Raw genomic sequence first — 17,756 nt, forward strand, 5'->3', positions numbered from 1 at the left:
CGTTTGTGGTGTGAATTTGGAAGAATCATGTTTTTCCATAGTCAATGCTCAAAATGGGAAAACAAAAAAAAAGTTTATCCATATGTTTTGTATAAAGTTTTAAGCTAGCAATCAATAAATGTTTTTTTTTTATATAAGTGAATTATACGTAACGAAGCGCTACCGGGTCGCTAGTATATTTATAATTTATATTAAAACAGGAAGGGAAGCTAACTTCGGCACGCCGAAGTTTGTATACCCTTAGTGAAAACACACACAAAACAGAGTTTCATAACATTTTACCCATACTTATTATGTTTACAGTTTTACATTCCCAGCTTTATATATTTTATACATTTACCGATCGCTTTTATGGCAGCTATAAGATATAGTTGTCCGATTTTTATGAAATTTATACCAAAATTCTATAATAATAAGTAAAGCTCATATCTCAGAGTAGATGAAAATACGTTGAAAAACAACGAAGTTATAATTTTTTCTATTACTTTCCCTATCGTTCCTATGGCAGCTATAAGATATAGTCGTCCGATTTTCATAAAATTTATACCAAAATTTTGAAATAATACCAGAAGCTCATTTGTCAAAGTAGATTAAAATACGTTGAAAAACAACGAAGTTATAATTTTTTCGATTAATTTCCCGATCGTTCCTATGGTAGGTATAAGATATAGTGGTCCGATTTTCAAAAATTTTTACCAAAATTCTGGAATAATATAAAAAGGTTATATCTCAAAAATGATGGAAAAACAGCCAAGTTATAATTTTTTTCCAAAAATTTATCGAACATTTGTATGGCAGCTATATGATGTAGTCGTCCGATCCGGCCCGTTCCGACATATATAGCAGTGAAAGTATATAGAAGACTATATGCAAAGTTTCATTCAGATAACTTTAAAACTGAGGGACTAGTTTGTATAAAGAGAAACGGACAGACGGACATGGCTAGATCGACTCGGCTATTGATGCTGATCAAGAATATATATACTTTATGGGGTCGTCTCCTTCACTGCGTTGCAATCTTCTGACTGAAATTATAATACCCTGCAAGGGTATAATGATGTATTGAGAGTAGGTCCTACCGAAAATAATAAAGGTAAGTCTAATTATATAGGCCACGTAATTCAAAATGTCGGCAAACATCGGTTTTTTGTATTCTTAGGTATACCGCGGAACCTGTAGGTGATGGAAAATAATTTTGTATGGGACTTTTACTCAGGAGCACCCAAATATCATGGAAAACTTGAAATGGTTCGTGGAAATTTCACAAAGTTTAATTTTGTGTTCCTGTGTTATTAGATAATTTTATGGCAACTTTAAAGGAAAATATTTCAACAAGATTGTCTCTTGTTTATATAATCAATTTAATGATCTCATCCAACATCCATCTAAAATTTCATACATATTACAGATTCATGGTCAGATTTCTCATCAAACTTGTTCGTTTTTACTATACTTCGACGCTGATGATAAATTAAAAAAAAAATTTTTTATTAGTAATGAAAATCGATAATTCGATAAACGTTGTGCTGTTGTTTTCACTAAAAGGCGAGAAAATATTCGAGACCTACAAATGTTTATTCAATATCCTGTGCGTTTTTCAATTGTCTATCAACAATGCCCAAGGGCAATCGTTAACGTTTGTGGTGTGAATTTGGAAGAATCATGTTTTTCCATAGTCAATGCTCAAAATGGGAAAACAAAAAAAAAGTTTATCCATATGTTTTGTATAAAGTTTTAAGCTAGCAATCAATAAATGTTTTTTTTTTATATAAGTGAATTATACGTAACGAAGCGCTACCGGGTCGCTAGTATATTTATAATTTATATTAAAACAGGAAGGGAAGCTAACTTCGGCACGCCGAAGTTTGTATACCCTTAGTGAAAACACACACAAAACAGAGTTTCATAACATTTTACCCATACTTATTATGTTTACAGTTTTACATTCCCAGCTTTATATATTTTATACATTTACCGATCGCTTTTATGGCAGCTATAAGATATAGTTGTCCGATTTTTATGAAATTTATACCAAAATTCTATAATAATAAGTAAAGCTCATATCTCAGAGTAGATGAAAATACGTTGAAAAACAACGAAGTTATAATTTTTTCTATTACTTTCCCTATCGTTCCTATGGCAGCTATAAGATATAGTCGTCCGATTTTCATAAAATTTATACCAAAATTTTGAAATAATACCAGAAGCTCATTTGTCAAAGTAGATTAAAATACGTTGAAAAACAACGAAGTTATAATTTTTTTCGATTAATTTCCCGATCGTTCCTATGGTAGGTATAAGATATAGTGGTCCGATTTTCAAAAATTTTTACCAAAATTCTGGAATAATATAAAAAGGTTATATCTCAAAAATGATGGAAAAACAGCCAAGTTATAATTTTTTTCCAAAAATTTATCGAACATTTGTATGGCAGCTATATGATGTAGTCGTCCGATCCGGCCCGTTCCGACATATATAGCAGTGAAAGTATATAGAAGACTATATGCAAAGTTTCATTCAGATAACTTTAAAACTGAGGGACTAGTTTGTATAAAGAGAAACGGACAGACGGACATGGCTAGATCGACTCGGCTATTGATGCTGATCAAGAATATATATACTTTATGGGGTCGTCTCCTTCACTGCGTTGCAATCTTCTGACTGAAATTATAATACCCTGCAAGGGTATAATGATGTATTGAGAGTAGGTCCTACCGAAAATAATAAAGGTAAGTCTAATTATATAGGCCACGTAATTCAAAATGTCGGCAAACATCGGTTTTTTGTATTCTTAGGTATACCGCGGAACCTGTAGGTGATGGAAAATAATTTTGTATGGGACTTTTACTTAGGAGCACCCAAATATCATGGAAAACTTGAAATGGTTCGTGGAAATTTCACAAAGTTTAATTTTGTGTTCCTGTGTTATTAGATCATTTTATGGCAACTTTAAAGGAAAATATTTCAACAAGATTGTCTCTTGTTTATATAATCAATTTAATGATCTCATCCAACATCCATCTAAAATTTCATACATATTACAGATTCATGGTCAGATTTCTCATCAAACTTGTTCGTTTTTACTATACTTCGACGCTGATGATAAATTAAAAAAAAAATTTTTTATTAGTAATGAAAATCGATAATTCGATAAACGTTGTGCTGTTGTTTTCACTAAAAGGCGAGAAAATATTCGAGACCTACAAATGTTTAGGGTAAGGTGGGGTAAAGCCGACAGTGTGGGTAAACCCGACCTCCCTCTGTTTTCGAAAATCGGAAGCACTACGCAAAATAATATTAGTGTTGTCGTGTAGAGCATCGAAAACAATGAAAATGGTGGTATGACACCATTTTATTAGTCAACATTGAGATGGTCAAACGACAACAAGTTTGTTTTCACAATTTTGACTTTCATTTTTGTGCATAATTAACTGCAGGATATTTCTTTTTGTCAAAGTTATCGCATGAAAAGGTAAGTGGATTTAGATTCTTTGAATAAAGTCCTACAAAGTGCATATAAGTTTGGTTCATTTTTTTTCATAATTTCTTTTTTAATTGCGTTTTTATGAAAAATTACGTCGTGGGGCAAATCCGACCTCTAAATAGTGGGGTAAATCCTGCCGCAAAAAAAGCCAAAAAAACAACAATCACACAAAAACCATCAACATCGCAGCCAACCAGACGTTCAACTCGAACCAAAAAACGCCAGCAAGCTATTTGAGCAGCGAATCAGATGATACTGATTAATTATTTTGCTATATTCATTTTTTTAATTCTATTATCTTTTATTACCATTATATAACATAACTTTGATTGATATATCATTGCAAAACCTATATTTAGGTTATATCTGTACTAAATCAACCAAAAACATAGGCGGTCGGGTTTACCCCATCATTTTTGAACATAGCAAAAATGAACTTTTTCGTAAAACGCTTGTATCTCAAAACTTTTCAAAGGTATGAATAAAATGCTATGAATAGAAAGTTGCGCAAAGGTCTAACCTTTAATTTGGTATATATAAAGACTTGATCCGATGTAAAATAAGCATTTTATAGCCAAAACCATTTACTAGGTCGGCTTTACCCCACCTTACCCTATTCAATATCCTGTGCGTTTTTCAATTGTCTATCAACAATGCCCAAGGGCAATCGTTAACGTTTGTGGTGTGAATTTGGAAGAATCATGTTTTTCCATAGTCAATGCTCAAAATGGGAAAACAAAAAAAAAGTTTATCCATATGTTTTGTATAAAGTTTTAAGCTAGCAATCAATAAATGTTTTTTTTTTTATATAAGTGAATTATACGTAACGAAGCGCTACCGGGTCGCTAGTATATTTATAATTTATATTAAAACAGGAAGGGAAGCTAACTTCGGCACGCCGAAGTTTGTATACCCTTAGTGAAAACACACACAAAACAGACAAAAAAACAAATGTTTATTCAATATCCTGTGCGTTTTTCAATTGTCTATCAACAATGCCCAAGGGCAATCGTTAACGTTTGTGGTGTGAATTTGGAAGAATCATGTTTTTCCATAGTCAATGCTCAAAATGGGAAAACAAAAAAAAAGTTTATCCATATGTTTTGTATAAAGTTTTAAGCTAGCAATCAATAAATGTTTTTTTTTTATATAAGTGAATTATACGTAACGAAGCGCTACCGGGTCGCTAGTATATTTATAATTTATATTAAAACAGGAAGGGAAGCTAACTTCGGCACGCCGAAGTTTGTATACCCTTAGTGAAAACACACACAAAACAGAGTTTCATAACATTTTACCCATACTTATTATGTTTACAGTTTTACATTCCCAGCTTTATATATTTTATACATTTACCGATCGCTTTTATGGCAGCTATAAGATATAGTTGTCCGATTTTTATGAAATTTATACCAAAATTCTATAATAATAAGTAAAGCTCATATCTCAGAGTAGATGAAAATACGTTGAAAAACAACGAAGTTATAATTTTTTCTATTACTTTCCCTATCGTTCCTATGGCAGCTATAAGATATAGTCGTCCGATTTTCATAAAATTTATACCAAAATTTTGAAATAATACCAGAAGCTCATTTGTCAAAGTAGATTAAAATACGTTGAAAAACAACGAAGTTATAATTTTTTCGATTAATTTCCCGATCGTTCCTATGGTAGGTATAAGATATAGTGGTCCGATTTTCAAAAATTTTTACCAAAATTCTGGAATAATATAAAAAGGTTATATCTCAAAAATGATGGAAAAACAGCCAAGTTATAATTTTTTTCCAAAAATTTATCGAACATTTGTATGGCAGCTATATGATGTAGTCGTCCGATCCGGCCCGTTCCGACATATATAGCAGTGAAAGTATATAGAAGACTATATGCAAAGTTTCATTCAGATAACTTTAAAACTGAGGGACTAGTTTGTATAAAGAGAAACGGACAGACGGACATGGCTAGATCGACTCGGCTATTGATGCTGATCAAGAATATATATACTTTATGGGGTCGTCTCCTTCACTGCGTTGCAATCTTCTGACTGAAATTATAATACCCTGCAAGGGTATAATGATGTATTGAGAGTAGGTCCTACCGAAAATAATAAAGGTAAGTCTAATTATATAGGCCACGTAATTCAAAATGTCGGCAAACATCGGTTTTTTGTATTCTTAGGTATACCGCGGAACCTGTAGGTGATGGAAAATAATTTTGTATGGGACTTTTACTCAGGAGCACCCAAATATCATGGAAAACTTGAAATGGTTCGTGGAAATTTCACAAAGTTTAATTTTGTGTTCCTGTGTTATTAGATCATTTTATGGCAACTTTAAAGGAAAATATTTCAACAAGATTGTCTCTTGTTTATATAATCAATTTAATGATCTCAACCAACATCCATCTAAAATTTCATACATATTACAGATTCATGGTCAGATTTCTCATCAAACTTGTTCGTTTTTACGAACGACGCTGATGATAAATTAAAAAAAAAAATTTTTATTAGTAATGAAAATCGATAATTCGATAAACGTTGTGCTGTTGTTTTCACTAAAAGGCGAGAAAATATTCGAGACCTACAAATGTTTATTCAATATCCTGTGCGTTTTTCAATTGCCTATCAACAATGCCCAAGGGCAATCGTTAACGTTTGTGGTGTGAATTTGGAAGAATCATGTTTTTCCATAGTCAATGCTCAAAATGGGAAAACAAAAAAAAAGTTTATCCATATGTTTTGTATAAAGTTTTAAGCTAGCAATCAATAAATGTTTTTTTTTTATATAAGTGAATTATACGTAACGAAGCGCTACCGGGTCGCTAGTATATTTATAATTTATATTAAAACAGGAAGGGAAGCTAACTTCGGCACGCCGAAGTTTGTATACCCTTAGTGAAAACACACACAAAACAGAGTTTCATAACATTTTACCCATACTTATTATGTTTACAGTTTTACATTCCCAGCTTTATATATTTTATACATTTACCGATCGCTTTTATGGCAGCTATAAGATATAGTTGTCCGATTTTTATGAAATTTATACCAAAATTCTATAATAATAAGTAAAGCTCATATCTCAGAGTAGATGAAAATACGTTGAAAAACAACGAAGTTATAATTTTTTCTATTACTTTCCCTATCGTTCCTATGGCAGCTATAAGATATAGTCGTCCGATTTTCATAAAATTTATACCAAAATTTTGAAATAATACCAGAAGCTCATTTGTCAAAGTAGATTAAAATACGTTGAAAAACAACGAAGTTATAATTTTTTTCGATTAATTTCCCGATCGTTCCTATGGTAGGTATAAGATATAGTGGTCCGATTTTCAAAAATTTTTACCAAAATTCTGGAATAATATAAAAAGGTTATATCTCAAAAATGATGGAAAAACAGCCAAGTTATAATTTTTTTCCAAAAATTTATCGAACATTTGTATGGCAGCTATATGATGTAGTCGTCCGATCCGGCCCGTTCCGACATATATAGCAGTGAAAGTATATAGAAGACTATATGCAAAGTTTCATTCAGATAACTTTAAAACTGAGGGACTAGTTTGTATAAAGAGAAACGGACAGACGGACATGGCTAGATCGACTCGGCTATTGATGCTGATCAAGAATATATATACTTTATGGGGTCGTCTCCTTCACTGCGTTGCAATCTTCTGACTGAAATTATAATACCCTGCAAGGGTATAATGATGTATTGAGAGTAGGTCCTACCGAAAATAATAAAGGTAAGTCTAATTATATAGGCCACGTAATTCAAAATGTCGGCAAACATCGGTTTTTTGTATTCTTAGGTATACCGCGGAACCTGTAGGTGATGGAAAATAATTTTGTATGGGACTTTTACTCAGGAGCACCCAAATATCATGGAAAACTTGAAATGGTTCGTGGAAATTTCACAAAGTTTAATTTTGTGTTCCTGTGTTATTAGATCATTTTATGGCAACTTTAAAGGAAAATATTTCAACAAGATTGTCTCTTGTTTATATAATCAATTTAATGATCTCATCCAACATCCATCTAAAATTTCATACATATTACAGATTCATGGTCAGATTTCTCATCAAACTTGTTCGTTTTTACTATACTTCGACGCTGATGATAAATTAAAAAAAAAAATTTTTATTAGTAATGAAAATCGATAATTCGATAAACGTTGTGCTGTTGTTTTCACTAAAAGGCGAGAAAATATTCGAGACCTACAAATGTTTATTCAATATCCTGTGCGTTTTTCAATTGTCTATCAACAATGCCCAAGGGCAATCGTTAACGTTTGTGGTGTGAATTTGGAAGAATCATGTTTTTCCATAGTCAATGCTCAAAATGGGAAAACAAAAAAAAAGTTTATCCATATGTTTTGTATAAAGTTTTAAGCTAGCAATCAATAAATGTTTTTTTTTTATATAAGTGAATTATACGTAACGAAGCGCTACCGGGTCGCTAGTATATTTATAATTTATATTAAAACAGGAAGGGAAGCTAACTTCGGCACGCCGAAGTTTGTATACCCTTAGTGAAAACACACACAAAACAGAGTTTCATAACATTTTACCCATACTTATTATGTTTACAGTTTTACATTCCCAGCTTTATATATTTTATACATTTACCGATCGCTTTTATGGCAGCTATAAGATATAGTTGTCCGATTTTTATGAAATTTATACCAAAATTCTATAATAATAAGTAAAGCTCATATCTCAGAGTAGATGAAAATACGTTGAAAAACAACGAAGTTATAATTTTTTCTATTACTTTCCCTATCGTTCCTATGGCAGCTATAAGATATAGTCGTCCGATTTTCATAAAATTTATACCAAAATTTTGAAATAATACCAGAAGCTCATTTGTCAAAGTAGATTAAAATACGTTGAAAAACAACGAAGTTATAATTTTTTTCGATTAATTTCCCGATCGTTCCTATGGTAGGTATAAGATATAGTGGTCCGATTTTCAAAAATTTTTACCAAAATTCTGGAATAATATAAAAAGGTTATATCTCAAAAATGATGGAAAAACAGCCAAGTTATAATTTTTTTCCAAAAATTTATCGAACATTTGTATGGCAGCTATATGATGTAGTCGTCCGATCCGGCCCGTTCCGACATATATAGCAGTGAAAGTATATAGAAGACTATATGCAAAGTTTCATTCAGATAACTTTAAAACTGAGGGACTAGTTTGTATAAAGAGAAACGGACAGACGGACATGGCTAGATCGACTCGGCTATTGATGCTGATCAAGAATATATATACTTTATGGGGTCGTCTCCTTCACTGCGTTGCAATCTTCTGACTGAAATTATAATACCCTGCAAGGGTATAATGATGTATTGAGAGTAGGTCCTACCGAAAATAATAAAGGTAAGTCTAATTATATAGGCCACGTAATTCAAAATGTCGGCAAACATCGGTTTTTTGTATTCTTAGGTATACCGCGGAACCTGTAGGTGATGGAAAATAATTTTGTATGGGACTTTTACTTAGGAGCACCCAAATATCATGGAAAACTTGAAATGGTTCGTGGAAATTTCACAAAGTTTAATTTTGTGTTCCTGTGTTATTAGATCATTTTATGGCAACTTTAAAGGAAAATATTTCAACAAGATTGTCTCTTGTTTATATAATCAATTTAATGATCTCATCCAACATCCATCTAAAATTTCATACATATTACAGATTCATGGTCAGATTTCTCATCAAACTTGTTCGTTTTTACTATACTTCGACGCTGATGATAAATTAAAAAAAAAATTTTTTATTAGTAATGAAAATCGATAATTCGATAAACGTTGTGCTGTTGTTTTCACTAAAAGGCGAGAAAATATTCGAGACCTACAAATGTTTATTCAATATCCTGTGCGTTTTTCAATTGTCTATCAACAATGCCCAAGGGCAATCGTTAACGTTTGTGGTGTGAATTTGGAAGAATCATGTTTTTCCATAGTCAATGCTCAAAATGGGAAAACAAAAAAAAAGTTTATCCATATGTTTTGTATAAAGTTTTAAGCTAGCAATCAATAAATGTTTTTTTTTTTATATAAGTGAATTATACGTAACGAAGCGCTACCGGGTCGCTAGTATATTTATAATTTATATTAAAACAGGAAGGGAAGCTAACTTCGGCACGCCGAAGTTTGTATACCCTTAGTGAAAACACACACAAAACAGAGTTTCATAACATTTTACCCATACTTATTATGTTTACAGTTTTACATTCCCAGCTTTATATATTTTATACATTTACCGATCGCTTTTATGGCAGCTATAAGATATAGTTGTCCGATTTTTATGAAATTTATACCAAAATTCTATAATAATAAGTAAAGCTCATATCTCAGAGTAGATGAAAATACGTTGAAAAACAACGAAGTTATAATTTTTTCTATTACTTTCCCTATCGTTCCTATGGCAGCTATAAGATATAGTCGTCCGATTTTCATAAAATTTATACCAAAATTTTGAAATAATACCAGAAGCTCATTTGTCAAAGTAGATTAAAATACGTTGAAAAACAACGAAGTTATAATTTTTTTCGATTAATTTCCCGATCGTTCCTATGGTAGGTATAAGATATAGTGGTCCGATTTTCAAAAATTTTTACCAAAATTCTGGAATAATATAAAAAGGTTATATCTCAAAAATGATGGAAAAACAGCCAAGTTATAATTTTTTTCCAAAAATTTATCGAACATTTGTATGGCAGCTATATGATGTAGTCGTCCGATCCGGCCCGTTCCGACATATATAGCAGTGAAAGTATATAGAAGACTATATGCAAAGTTTCATTCAGATAACTTTAAAACTGAGGGACTAGTTTGTATAAAGAGAAACGGACAGACGGACATGGCTAGATCGACTCGGCTATTGATGCTGATCAAGAATATATATACTTTATGGGGTCGTCTCCTTCACTGCGTTGCAATCTTCTGACTGAAATTATAATACCCTGCAAGGGTATAATGATGTATTGAGAGTAGGTCCTACCGAAAATAATAAAGGTAAGTCTAATTATATAGGCCACGTAATTCAAAATGTCGGCAAACATCGGTTTTTTGTATTCTTAGGTATACCGCGGAACCTGTAGGTGATGGAAAATAATTTTGTATGGGACTTTTACTCAGGAGCACCCAAATATCATGGAAAACTTGAAATGGTTCGTGGAAATTTCACAAAGTTTAATTTTGTGTTCCTGTGTTATTAGATCATTTTATGGCAACTTTAAAGGAAAATATTTCAACAAGATTGTCTCTTGTTTATATAATCAATTTAATGATCTCATCCAACATCCATCTAAAATTTCATACATATTACAGATTCATGGTCAGATTTCTCATCAAACTTGTTCGTTTTTACTATACTTCGACGCTGATGATAAATTAAAAAAAAAAATTTTTATTAGTAATGAAAATCGATAATTCGATAAACGTTGTGCTGTTGTTTTCACTAAAAGGCGAGAAAATATTCGAGACCTACAAATGTTTATTCAATATCCTGTGCGTTTTTCAATTGTCTATCAACAATGCCCAAGGGCAATCGTTAACGTTTGTGGTGTGAATTTGGAAGAATCATGTTTTTCCATAGTCAATGCTCAAAATGGGAAAACAAAAAAAAATTTATCCATATGTTTTGTATAAAGTTTTAAGCTAGCAATCAATAAATGTTTTTTTTTTTATATAAGTGAATTATACGTAACGAAGCGCTACCGGGTCGCTAGTATATTTATAATTTATATTAAAACAGGAAGGGAAGCTAACTTCGGCACGCCGAAGTTTGTATACCCTTAGTGAAAACACACACAAAACAGAGTTTCATAACATTTTACCCATACTTATTATGTTTACAGTTTTACATTCCCAGCTTTATATATTTTATACATTTACCGATCGCTTTTATGGCAGCTATAAGATATAGTTGTCCGATTTTTATGAAATTTATACAAAAATTCTATAATAATAAGTAAAGCTCATATCTCAGAGTAGATGAAAATACGTTGAAAAACAACGAAGTTATAATTTTTTCTATTACTTTCCCTATCGTTCCTATGGCAGCTATAAGATATAGTCGTCCGATTTTCATAAAATTTATACCAAAATTTTGAAATAATACCAGAAGCTCATTTGTCAAAGTAGATTAAAATACGTTGAAAAACAACAAAGTTATAATTTTTTTCGATTAATTTCCCGATCGTTCCTATGGTAGGTATAAGATATAGTGGTCCGATTTTCAAAAATTTTTACCAAAATTCTGGAATAATATAAAAAGGTTATATCTCAAAAATGATGGAAAAACAGCCAAGTTATAATTTTTTTCCAAAAATTTATCGAACATTTGTATGGCAGCTATATGATGTAGTCGTCCGATCCGGCCCGTTCCGACATATATAGCAGTGAAAGTATATAGAAGACTATATGCAAAGTTTCATTCAGATAACTTTAAAACTGAGGGACTAGTTTGTATAAAGAGAAACGGACAGACGGACATGGCTAGATCGACTCGGCTATTGATGCTGATCAAGAATATATATACTTTATGGGGTCGTCTCCTTCACTGCGTTGCAATCTTCTGACTGAAATTATAATACCCTGCAAGGGTATAATGACGTGATAATGATTTCACATTGATTTGTATTGTTTTGATAATCCATAATTATCAATCCATAATTACTCAATTTTACTCAATCAAAATAATTAAAATCAGCACATAATCAATAATTTTAAGCAAAACAAAACAAAAAAAACAATATTTTTGATTAAAAAAAAATATAAATCAAATTTTTAAGTTGTATTTTTTTCACTCAATATAAAAGAGGTTTTTGCAGTTTTTTGTCAAGTCTGTAGCATCTGAAGGTTCAATTGTATGCTATGGGTTTGTTTCAATAGATTGCAAACTGCAAGGGTATATGAACTTCGACATGCCGAAGAATGTTTTCTATAGTATGGTAATCTAAGTGTGCTGCATCTTGTACAATAACAAAAGATATATTTTAATTATAAAACAAATAACTACAAAATATCATACCCTTTGATCCATGTACTGCGTCGGGGTAAAAAAGTTCGTTGCTTAAAACCTCTCTTTCCAAATGAGGAGCTTTTGATTCTCCAATACGGGTATCTTTACCATAGTTATGTTTATTTGGAATAACTTCTTTCAATGACGCGTTTTCATTTTGTAAAGTCTGTATTAGTTGGGCCCGTCCTCGACCCACGGAAATGTTAACTTGTTCCAGAGAATTTAAGATATCACATCCAATTTTCTTTTCGAATCGAAGAGATTCTCCACTTGAACCGGTATGGTCTCCATCCAAACCGCTATCTATTTCACGATCATCACTTGAAGATGGAATTTCGGAAGTGTAAGTCTTTTTGTTAAATAAACTCAACAGATTTCCTCTGCCCGACATATTCTGAATAAAAAATATAATAAAAAAGTAAATTTTCTAGTTTTTAACATATGTATTTATTTTCTATTAAATAAGAAGAAAACAATAGCCATGATGTAAAAAATATTAATATATATATAGTGACATATTCACATATCCAATAAATAAGAATATACAGCGTAGGCGATTCCACGCTGAACCAATGTAAGCAATCCACATCCAGAGCAAGCGATGCCGCTCTTCAATAACTAAAACATTTCTTAGAATCACTAAGTGCCCTCCATGGGTGGCACTCATGCTATTAAATTATTGTATACAACCAATATCTTAAGCGGGCAATCTCGCTCCCAAAATATGTACAACCAATATCCCAAGCGGGCGATCTCTTTGTAAACAAAGAGCAGCACAAGAAATATTTTTGTCACAAGAATTTAGTCTTAAGCTGAGATCAATTGAATAAAGATCTAAACCTAAACTTGTGTGTGAATTTATTCTCCTTGGCGTTGTCCTTAGTCAACTGACGGGACATTAGTTCGACTCAATTTATAAACATCTTACTATATATTATATGCTCACGAGAGCTTACAAATAACAAACCGATCTGATTGCTTCATTCACAATCAAATCAAGTGCAACATGAGTGAAGCCTGAGCTTTTGTGAATCGTTGGACTTGATTTGATTGTGAATGAAGGAATCAGATCGGTTTGTTATTTGTTGACTTGATCGTTCTTTTTCTGCACAATAAGTACCGAATCGGAACTTCCGATCATCATACCGGTACCAAAAAATCAGTTTGAATCAGAAAGCAGAGCAATCAAGCCAACTGAACGAGATCGTTCGTATTGTGCGCGATGATCGATCGATCATGTTGTGGCGATCTTCTGTTTTGAGTTGTGATCGGCTTGAGCGTTGTTGATACTCAATGCAGCTCTCTGGTATATACATATGTACACTTGCTCTCATATCTCTGCGTACAGGACAATACAAAATCATAGCATTGACTTTAACGTAAAATAACTCTGCAAATATTTTGCACTGCGAATCAAAAATTGGTTCAATCTATTAGTCATTCAATTGACGTCGCCTCTTTATTTTTGGAGAATTATGAGCCTAGCAGTTTTTTTATAATGATCATTTTACCCAAACCCCTTTAAAAATAGCAGTCTCAAAAGTTTGCGTACAGCAAAGAAGATCGTCTTTTAATGTCCAATGCAATTATATTTTTGTTTAAAGTTCGCTTTGATTCTTTGATTAATCAATTTTTAATGGGTAATATATGCAATTGTCACTATGGTGTCGCTTACGAAAGAAAAATCATACTTAAACTGCACCTTAAAGGCAAAAGCTACAGGAAGATTGGAAAAACCATTGGCAGATCGCACTCATCTGTTCAAAAAGTTATTACCAATTACGCAAAGTCGGGATCTATCTTATCAGCGCCCAGATCTGGCCGTCCAAGCAAGTTAATGAAAAGTGAAAAATCAAAAATTCTCCAACTAGTCCAGAACAATCCAAAATTAACAACGCACAAGCTTAAACTGGGAGGTGAGGAATGGTTTTCCAAAACCGTATCAGATAATAATAAAGAGTTATGATATGGGGATGTATGGCGGCTAACGGCGTGGAAAATCTTTCCTTTATAGACTCAATTATGGACCATAGGGCCTATATTGACATACTGAAGGCAAATTTGGTTGAAAGTGATAGACGGTTAGGTCTGGAAGGGGACTTTATTTTTCAACAAGATTATGACCCGAAATACACTGCCCACAATGTCAAGCTTTGACTTCTGTATAATACAAAAAAACAGTTGCGAACTCCTCCATAATCACCAGACTTGAATCCAATCGAACATTTGTGGGATCTTTTGGAGCGTCGTATACGGAAACGCATCATTACATCCAAACCTATGCTAAAGGCTGTAATATTAGAGGAATGGCAGAAAATAACAGCAGAAGGATACAAGAAAACTAGTGGAATCGATGCCTAAACGTCTGAGGGAAGTTTTGAAGACTAAGGGCTACCCGACAAGTTACTAATCAGTAAATAAATGGCGATATTCTTTGCTGTACGCAAACTTTTGAGACTGCTATTTTTAAAGGGGTTTGGGTAAAATGGTCATTATAAGAAAACCGCTAGGTTCATAATTCTGCAAAAATAAAGAGGCGACGTCAATTGAATGACTAATAGAATGAACCATTTTTTGATTCGCAGTGCAAGATATTAGCAGAGTTATTTTACGTTAAAGTCAATGCTATGATGTTTCCTGTACGCAGAGATATGAAAGCAAGTGTATGTATGTATGTATGTTAAATAATGCAGCAATATGTAATGCCATCAAAAAAATTTTCTCAAATAAAAATATGCAATCCATAAATAAATACAAAAGGAATAAATTACTTCTTTACTAGGAAAGATGAATTTTTCAGGAATTTTCTATAGGTTTTTCATCTGGATTCCTGAGGGTTTATCTTTCGAAATTCCCGATGAATTCCTCAGGGAATCCTATCGTATTCCTGGTGGACTCCCGGGGAATTTCGAATACCTGGGTGGGGCCACCCCTTGTATGAAAATTCCCAACCGAATTGTATAAAAATTCCCTGAGGATTCGTGGGGGATTCCTTCCGAATCGTGGGGGAATCTGGGAGAAATGGAATTTTATATCTCCTATTAATTTAATAATCCAATCGAAAACTGCAAAGGTATACAAACTCCAGCATGAAGAAGTTAGCTTAGTTCCTTTTTTTATTGGACAGAGAGGTAAAAAATATGCTATATAAAGGGGTGGCTAAAATGGGAATGAAAACCCGCTAAAATTTGCTTTCTTCGATCCTAAGCGACTATAAAACATAATAATATAATAAAAATATGTACATATGTATATACATATGTACATACGTATACATAGATATAAATGTAAATGTGAAGTTTAAACTTTAGGGAAAAAACGTGAGTTCAAATTTTTAGTAAATTTAAAATTTATTTATTTATTTAAATTAAAGTAATTTACTTTAATTTTTTTTTTTTGTTGTTTTGGATTGAGTCTGTCAATTTTATGACTAAAAGAATCCATTTCTTAATACCCGTGAAAATTTTGAAAATGTTATACATATGTACATATCTTTGTATGTATGACATATGTATGTATGTACGCTCAAACAAATAATCTACATAATGATAATTTAGTAAATTTTTATCAATATGTTGTTTCGAATAGGGTTCTAAAATAAGAAAAAGAAAATGAAAGTTGTAGTAAAACTTACCAAAGGTATATCCTGTTTCTTCGTATCGTAGTTTTGATCAAATGTGTTAAAGAAATTCGATTACGATAGCATAACTGCTGTTTAAATAATGTTAGCAAGAATCCCATTTACAACAATAGCATTGTATGTTACCGATAAATATCAAAAAAGCTAATAATGTCTTTCCACTAGAGCTTGTAATAAGATCGATACAATAATCGACTACTCGATTTTTTAATTTTCGATATATCGATATAAATTTTCAGAACCGATTTAATCAAATAAAGCTTGTGGAAAAGTTATATACAAAGTTGAGCATTTTTATACCAAAGTTGTGAGCGTAAAAATCTAAAAATAGAATGCGCTTGCTTGTATGAGTAAACACAAGAACACGCAAGCGCGTATGTGTGCGCAAGCGCAAGAACCAAAAAATTGAATTTTTATATTTTGTGTTGGCGACCGCTTGTTAGGAGGCGATGCACAGAAGCGCCTCTCGAACAACTAGTCATGTTCGCAAAAATTATTTTAACTATCAGGCCTGCTCCGGTAATCGTAAAATTTTTTCGTTTTCGTTTTTAGCTGCTTCGGTTTTCTGCTAATTTCTGCTATCGGAATGTTTCATTTCTCATCGTTTCTTACTGCTTAAGCAGCTAACTTGTGTTTTTGGTAATAAGCAAACAACGTAAAGTACTGCCTTTTATATGTACAATTGCCCGTTTTCTAAGCCAGAAAAAGGCAAAAAAAGCTAGAGTTAAGCAAATCTAAGCATCTAAGATGCTTCCACACTTTTCACTGTTTTAAATAAGGTGCTCTCAATAAATTATTTGGTTAATTTTGACCATTTAAGTAATCAAATTAAATAGCATTATTTATAAACAATCATTTTGGCGCTCCTTTAAAGTTATTATAACTGGCTGTTTCGTTCCACCAACAATATGGCAACATTGGCGGTGAACTTATCGATCTATCGCCAAAACGAGAAAACATGTTAAACACGGCAAACATATTGTTGTCAAATTTGAGGTGGGGTCAGAAATAAATCTATTATATAAAAATAAGTCGAGTTTTCTGCGGGGTTCAAATAACTCCAGAACGCACGAACCGATTTCCACGGTTTTGCATTCGTTGGAAAGGTCTCGGAATTTGTGATTTTATGCAGTAAAGAAAATTCAGGAAAAATTGCAACAGAAAGCGGGAAAATCATTTTTGCATAAAGCGCCAACACTGACACATAGCATGCCATAATTCTCTACTCAGTTTATTTTATGACAAATCGAAATTGTGTTCATTTTTAAAAAAAAAAAGTTATTCGTTTCATATCAGTGCAATTGGAAACCAGCATTTGTATTTAGGGTGGTAAGTTGAACTGTGTAAATTATGTGGATTAGAGGTTAAATTAACCGCTCTGCCTATAGTCGAAAATGCCTATAGCACGACGTGTGAACATCGGTCTCCGCACAAGGCATGCAATCCAGCAACAAGTGTATTCACAGAACTTAAGCGAGGAGAGACGAAATGTAGTAAGGGAAAATGCCGATTGAGACAACTCGTGGGCACACGAAGATCAACTGGTGTGCAGCATCTAAGCGGATCCCAACCAGCGTGGCAGGCTCCTAACAGCAGCCTTCCTCGAC

At 32.5% G+C, this 17,756-nt stretch overlaps 1 protein-coding gene across 3 annotated transcripts in view; it reads right to left on the reverse strand.

The window, feature by feature from the left end:
• AGO3 (Argonaute 3) overlaps positions 1 to 16,283 on the reverse strand; it is a 200,209-nt gene extending 183,926 nt beyond the window's left edge. For all 3 annotated transcript variants that reach the window (XM_041775360.2, XM_070286347.1, XM_041775362.2), the window contains exons 1-2: positions 16,144 to 16,283; positions 12,519 to 12,903 (exon numbers count right to left, since the gene is read on the reverse strand). In XM_041775360.2, the coding sequence (XP_041631294.1) occupies positions 12,519 to 12,900 (382 nt within the window). In that variant the 5' untranslated portion in view covers positions 12,901 to 12,903; positions 16,144 to 16,283. The remainder of the gene's footprint in view (positions 1 to 12,518; positions 12,904 to 16,143) is intronic.
• Between the last annotated feature and the right edge of the window lie 1,473 nt (positions 16,284 to 17,756).

The sequence above is a fragment of the Drosophila kikkawai genome, chromosome 3R (assembly GCF_030179895.1).
Source record: "Drosophila kikkawai strain 14028-0561.14 chromosome 3R, DkikHiC1v2, whole genome shotgun sequence".
NCBI lineage: Eukaryota > Metazoa > Arthropoda > Insecta > Diptera > Drosophilidae > Drosophila > Drosophila kikkawai.